Source organism: Xiphias gladius, chromosome 8 (genome assembly GCF_016859285.1).
Source record: "Xiphias gladius isolate SHS-SW01 ecotype Sanya breed wild chromosome 8, ASM1685928v1, whole genome shotgun sequence".
NCBI lineage: Eukaryota > Metazoa > Chordata > Actinopteri > Istiophoriformes > Xiphiidae > Xiphias > Xiphias gladius.
In genome coordinates this window covers 2,040,870-2,047,180 of record NC_053407.1, presented here as the reverse complement: position 1 = coordinate 2,047,180, position 6,311 = coordinate 2,040,870, and the positions used below count along the sequence as shown (strand labels likewise).

Genomic DNA, 6,311 nt, shown 5'->3' with positions numbered 1-6,311 from the left:
ATATACAGCCATGGTTGAAATTATTGGCATCCCGTATTTTAGGTACAGAATTTAGAATATCTTCAGAAATAAATGCAAATTAATCAATTTTGTGAGATCAAAATTATTTTAATAAAATGCCCAAGGTTATTGAACAAAAGAAAATAAAAATAACTTGCATAATAGTGAAATAATACAAAGATGAAAATGTACCGCACACAATTATTAGCACCCTTCACTAATATTTGGCAACAATGGCAGCCTCTAAACACTTCTTGTAGCCATCTAGAAGCTTCTTGCACCTGTCTGCTGGTAGTTTCTGCCACTCTTCCATTGCTATGCATTTAAGCTCGTTTGTAGGAGTCCTTTTTGCAATGGCAGATTTCAGCTCTCTCCCAAGGTTTTCAATGGGATTTAGGTCAGAACTCATTGCTGGCCAGTTTAAAACACTTCATGTTTTCATTAACAATCATTCTCAGCTGCTGGATGTCTGCTTTGGGTCATTGTCCTGCTGAAAGACCCAAGACCTTCACCTCAAAACTACTTTACTGACAGTGGTTAACACATTTTGCTCTAAAATGCCTTGGTAATCTTCTGATATCATCATTCCCTTGATACATTCAGTGCCTCTAGTACCAGAGGTAGCAAAGCAGCCCCAAAACCTGATAGAACCTCCACCATGTTTTACTGTAGGTAGGCTGCTCTTTTCCTACTGGGCTTCATTTATTCATCTATTAACAAACTGATGAACTACATTCCCAAAGAGCTCTACTTTGGTTTCATCTGTCCATAGAACATTATCCCAGAAAGACTGTGGTATTTTTTTATTATAGCATATATTTCTGATGCAGCTTCTTGTCTTTGCCATTGTGAATAAGATACTGGAAACAATCAGCCCCTTTTTATGCAGGAAAACCATCATTCATCAAAAGGATGCCGATAATTGTGTCAAGTGTACATTTTATGCCTGTATTTTTTATTTCACTATATGAAAGAATTTTTGTTGTTTATGTTCAGTAGAGACTTTTGTTTAATTCTGCACTTCAAATTCTGGGGCTGCCAATAATTTCAACCAGGAATGTAAAGTAAAGCATGAGAATTTTACCTATTGTACTGTTGGCTCCATGCTTTAGAAACATACTCAGACAACTCAATAAACACATGTAGTTTTGGCTTTTGCCAGATTTCCTCTTTCCATGTTTGTATGCATTTGGCCCAGACCAGGTATTTGAATGCCTGCACCCTTATTTTGGAAATAATAAAATCAAATCAAATCAAATCCACAATCTTGTAATAAATGGAATATTTCAGATGCCCATTATCATCTAATAAAAGAACCCCATGGTAATATTCAATCAGCACTTGAGAGCTGGTTTCAGTGCAAGCTCATGCTCTTATTGTTAACTCTTTATCTATACATTTGACATTTTTTAAGTCAGCATTCGTAAGAGTTGTTATCAGAAGTAAAAGAAATAACATTTTCTATGGATCTCGATGGATCTCCTTTTCTAACTGTGAAGAATTGGCCAACTGTTGAATTCATACTCCAAACAAAAAGGGTGCAGCACATTACCAGAAAGTTTGGGTGGTCAGCATACCAACATCAGTAGATATCTCTGCAACACAATTCATAGACGTCTTAGAAGCTGTTGAAGTATTCATTGCAATAGGCCATTTTCATGACTTTGCTTAATTATAATAGGATGTATTTTTTCATAATATGTGTATTAGTGTTGGCAATTGTTACATATGCTTTATATTCCCTGAATTTATTTCAGACCGACTTTCCCACCCATCCTTAGACAACTCTAATATATGGTAAGAATAAAGAGGTTGTCCAAGTGGAAATTACCTTTGCTATTGAAGTCTTTTTTGTCATTTGCTTTCTTCAGATCAGAATTGAGCCTGGTAGGCCAATAGATATCCATCGTTGTACATGTAGATCTGCCTGTTGGTGGGGTTGTAGCTCAGACTGGCCAATCCTTTAGCTACCTTCTCCAGTGGCAGCGCTAGTGAGTTGTCCTCTCTGCCTGTTGCTGTGTCAAAGGCGTAGAAAACCTCCTCACGATATTCGTCCACGTAACGAGTGGCATACAGCACACCGCACACCATGAAAGCATTGCTCACTGCCTTCTTGAATAACCTCGTCTCCCACGTCTGTGAGACATTGAGTTTATGTTGTTCACTGTCCCAAGCTAGCCGGCTCGCTACTAGATTACCATGGTTACCAACAGTGGCATAGATGGCCCAGAGTCCTGTCTCATCTGATTCTATGTCCACATCGCTATTGGCACGACACTCATAGTAACAATACGGGAACTTGTTGTTGAAACCCACTCCAGTGCCTGGAAGTGTTACCCGTTGGACGATGTTGGTTTTGAGGTCATAGCGGCAAACATCTGCAGAGCGGTAACAGTGATAGTACAGTGCTTCACCATATAAGACAGCGCTGGGACCCTCAATGGCATCAGCATTGGTGTATGATGAAGCAAAGGTATAGTCCCTGTGGTTGGCAGAGGCCATGAAGTCTTCATAGGTTTGATATACGCGCAGAGAGTTTCCCAAGATGTGGCCGCTGAGCAGAGGCTGAACCCAGTAGCTGGTCCTCTGCCCCTCGCTGTCCGTCTGGGCCTGTTTGCCCCAGGAACCAGAGATGTAGCTCTTACCATGGGGACTGATCTTAGTCATGACAGGATCACTGATGTTGGTGATCAGACCGTTAAGGCAGTATCTGTCCTGGCCTGAAAATAGAAAGAGATGAGAAGGGTCTGAAGATCAGGTGAAGTACAGGACAGAGTGTAACTGTGTTTTTGCCTTTCTGCCCAAGGGAATAGGTTTGGGTTATATGCTTGCTAAGCTTGCAGGCATCAAGCCTATCTGGATTCCAAAGACACTGATATGAGAAGTGGCCGGTATGGACTACAGGGTGCATCCGGTCAGGTGAACTTATGTTTTCAGTTAGCTGTAGTGTATGGAAGGAATTGACTTTGAATTTTAACAATTTCTATCAGTTCCAACAAGTAACTGTTTACTGGTAGAACAATATTTTGAGTGATCAGTTGATTAACACACATATATGGCCAAATCAGTTGCAACTTCTTTTAATGACACCGTCTTCTCTTTAATGTCTTTTCACACACACACACACACACACACACACACACACACACACACACACACACACACACACACACACACACACACACACACACACTTACCTCTGAAGTCTTTGGGGATTGACTTGCAGGACTCAGCACTGTTTTTCAGGTAGCGCAGTTTCTCTTTTACAGTCTTCATGTTAATTGTGTCTGACGTTGTTATCCTGTCTACAGCTCCACGCAACTTGCCCACCTAACACAAACACACACACACACACACACACACACACACACAACATTGTATACAGACAGATAACATATGTACATATGTACTCAGATTTCTTCATATTATCATATTTATTCGAACGAGTTACGAACGTTAAAACCTAACAAATGTAGAAATCTCATTTACTGTATATTGTATTTTTCTTTGCTTATTTCCTGTTTTTGAAGTACCTCTTTCGAGAGTTTCTTTGTTTTGGAATTGTTTAATTGGCTGTGGATGGCACTGATGTCTGTTTCCAGCTGGCTGAGCTCCTGTCCTACCAGGCGCAAAGACAAGGACGTGTACAGGCCCTGGTCGTGCAGATACTGGTAAGGCTCTAGCCGAGCCGTAATATTCTTGACCAGAGCCTGGATCATAGGGAGACGTTGACTGGACAACTTCACCTGCAGTGAAACACAGACAGAAACTCCTGTGATGTTTCTCGACAACTGAATGTATTTTCAGGATTCCACCTTCAAGTTCATATAAACTGAAATTTTCCTCTTTTCCTCATTTTTATTGGTTACTGTGCGTTGACATAGTGACAAGACATGCGAGTCAGGTAAAGCGAAGAGTATGAAAGTAATCATAATAATCACAATTGTTGAGTCTGATCAAAATGTTGCATTAGAATAAATTCTTCTAAACAGGACATTACCTCTTGGTACCACTGTAGTCATATAATCCATCAAATCAGAGGTGAAATTGGACTGGAATGGACCCAGTCTGATATAAAGACCACAGTAAGCACTGTAAAATAATGCTGGTTGACATTAGTTCTTACCTGTTCCTGCAGGTCGATCAAAGATCCTTCACAGGACAGAACCTGCTGCTGCACAGCCTCATACTTCACAGCAGGGAATGACCACATATTGGAAGTTACCGCGCACACACATGAGCCATTATTCTTCCTACCCAACACGCGCTGAGCCTGGCCATCATCCTGCATTCACACATGTAGAAAATATAAAATATATGAATAAAATAATATAAAATAACACTGATGTTGTATACAGGAGATTTACAGTTAGGAGCATAGTAAAGATGCAACTGCATCGTTGTTGTAACTGCAAAAGAACCAACAAAAAGAACTATTACTTCCACTTTTATCCTTAGTTTGTAGTAGTAGGATATCAAGTGTAACTCACTGTAAATAACAGCAGCAGTAGGAGCAGCAGCAGCATTTTTTGAGCTGGAGAAATTAATAATGCACCGACAACGACAGAAGCTGTGAGTACTGGAATTAACAGCCCTCTTCTCTTTTCTCTAATATACTCAATAAGAACAAACACGTCTGCTGACACAGCCTTAAAACCATTCGTGGATGTGAAACTTAAAATATCAAACTGTGGTGTTTCACATCCCTTTCTTTATGCAACGGTATTTACTTCCCCTTTGAAATATCCTCTGCAGTGTTGTTTCCTGTTTTAAAAAATGCTTTGCTAGACCCGATGTTGGCAAGTAGGTGTCAAGAACATTCCTAATGCTGTAATGTATTTTATAATATCAGTTAAGTACTGAAAAATGCTGAAAAATATCTCTGCACACCTGAATGTGTGAGTCAGATGGTGGCACAACTAAATTAAAGGTAAATAAATCCTGAAAATTTTTTGGGTCTGTGCTGGTTTATTTCATATTTATTTAATACAGACAAATATTTCTTATTATATTTATTTATTAATATTACTTTTTAGTCTAAATGACATTCATCAGCCAGCAGTATGTGAAATAATGTGCAGGAGTTTTTAACTTTGATTCATAATAGTAGTTAGATGTATTTAGTAGGTGGAAAGGACTGATATAACTATTTATGTTTTTATTAGCTGTTACCAAGGCAAGAGCTACTCCTCACGGGGTCCACAGGAAAATGAATTACCACAGCTATTTCATGTTATTATGTAAATATAAACAAAAGCAAAAATGATATTACATACAGCAGTGCAAAGTAATTAAGTACATTTTTTTTCAAGTACTCTACGTGTACTAGTGAAATATTGTGCTTTTTACCCCACCACATTTATTTGACAACTACAGCTTTTCAGATTGAGATTTTACATACAGTATAATATAATATTCTACAAAATACACTACATTCTTAAAGATTAAACCCTCTATGAAAAAACAGTGTCTACTTGGGCCCTGTGTCATGTTTCACATGTTCATGAGTTGTTAACAGCTCTACCAAAGAGACATTTCCCCTCTAAACTTCTCAGTTGTGTGTACAGGCTGCAAAGTGCCTGATTGGAATTTATTCATTGCTTTCGGTGCTGTTCTCACCTGGGAATGGCGTACATACCTATATGCCTGGTAGCCTCAAGATGTTCTTTAATTTAATAGTTTTTTCATTTATTTTTATTATCACCATATAACATTTTTTACCCCTCTCCTTCCCCCTTTTAAAAATTTAACACGGTAACGTTTACTCGGAGTACATTTTAAATGACTTACTTTGTTCTTTTATCTGAATACATTTTTAAACAAGTACTTTTACTTCTACTTGAGTAAAATTTCTTGTGAGTAACAGTAATTTTACTTTTGTACAATTTTCCAGTACTCTTTCCCCCCCTGCATGCAGGTTAGGTTAATTGGAGACTCAGAATTGCCCATAGGTTTGAGTGTGAGTGTCAATGGTTGTTTGTCTCCATATGTCAGCCCTGTGATTGACAACCTCTCCAGGGTGTACCCTGCCTTTCGCCCCATGAACATACATATAAATCAAGTATTTAAATAGCTGTTCATCACAACTTGTTTATAGTATGTCCTAAAAAAGACAGAAGAGGCCTATTTCATGAAGTAAAATTTCAAGGTTATCTGGATTACTTTGTTGATAAAAACCTTGATCAGTTCTGTTTATATCAGTCAATGATTTGACAGGGTTGCATAGAGTTCAAAAATAACTGAAAGAAATATCAGCATTCACAAAAGTTCTGTGAGAAGTCTAAGTGACTGGATAAAGCTGCAGTTTATCC

The 6,311-nt window shown here is 38.4% G+C and overlaps 1 protein-coding gene across 2 annotated transcripts; it reads right to left on the bottom strand.

The window, feature by feature from the left end:
• Window positions 1–342: 342 nt before the first annotated feature.
• LOC120792743 (olfactomedin-like) lies at window positions 343–4,589 on the bottom strand. 2 transcript variants are annotated; one of them, XM_040132053.1, is made up of 6 exons: window positions 4,491–4,589; window positions 4,127–4,285; window positions 3,534–3,746; window positions 3,198–3,330; window positions 1,832–2,720; window positions 343–1,595 (listed from the first exon to the last, which is right to left on the bottom strand). In XM_040132053.1, the coding sequence occupies exons 1-5, from the start codon at window positions 4,524–4,526 to the stop codon at window positions 1,873–1,875; spliced, it is 1,389 nt and encodes a 462-aa protein (XP_039987987.1). In that variant the 5' UTR covers window positions 4,527–4,589; the 3' UTR covers window positions 343–1,595; window positions 1,832–1,872. The 2 variants fall into 2 exon arrangements, with proteins under 2 accessions (XP_039987987.1, XP_039987986.1); XM_040132052.1 differs by having other exon boundaries at window positions 343–2,720.
• Between the last annotated feature and the right edge of the window lie 1,722 nt (window positions 4,590–6,311).

Bases quoted from the DNA above. Each gene is read 5' to 3' on its own strand.
- LOC120792743 (XM_040132052.1), bottom strand. From the start codon at position 4,526: ATGCTGCTGCTGCTCCTACTGCTGCTGTTATTTACA. The intron at 3,747-4,126 runs GTAAGAACTAAT...GTTTCACTGCAG, and splicing joins TGATCGACCTGCAGGAACAG to GTGAAGTTGTCCAGTCAACG. The intron at 3,331-3,533 runs GTACTTCAAAAA...TGTTTGTGTTAG, and splicing joins CAAAGAAACTCTCGAAAGAG to GTGGGCAAGTTGCGTGGAGC.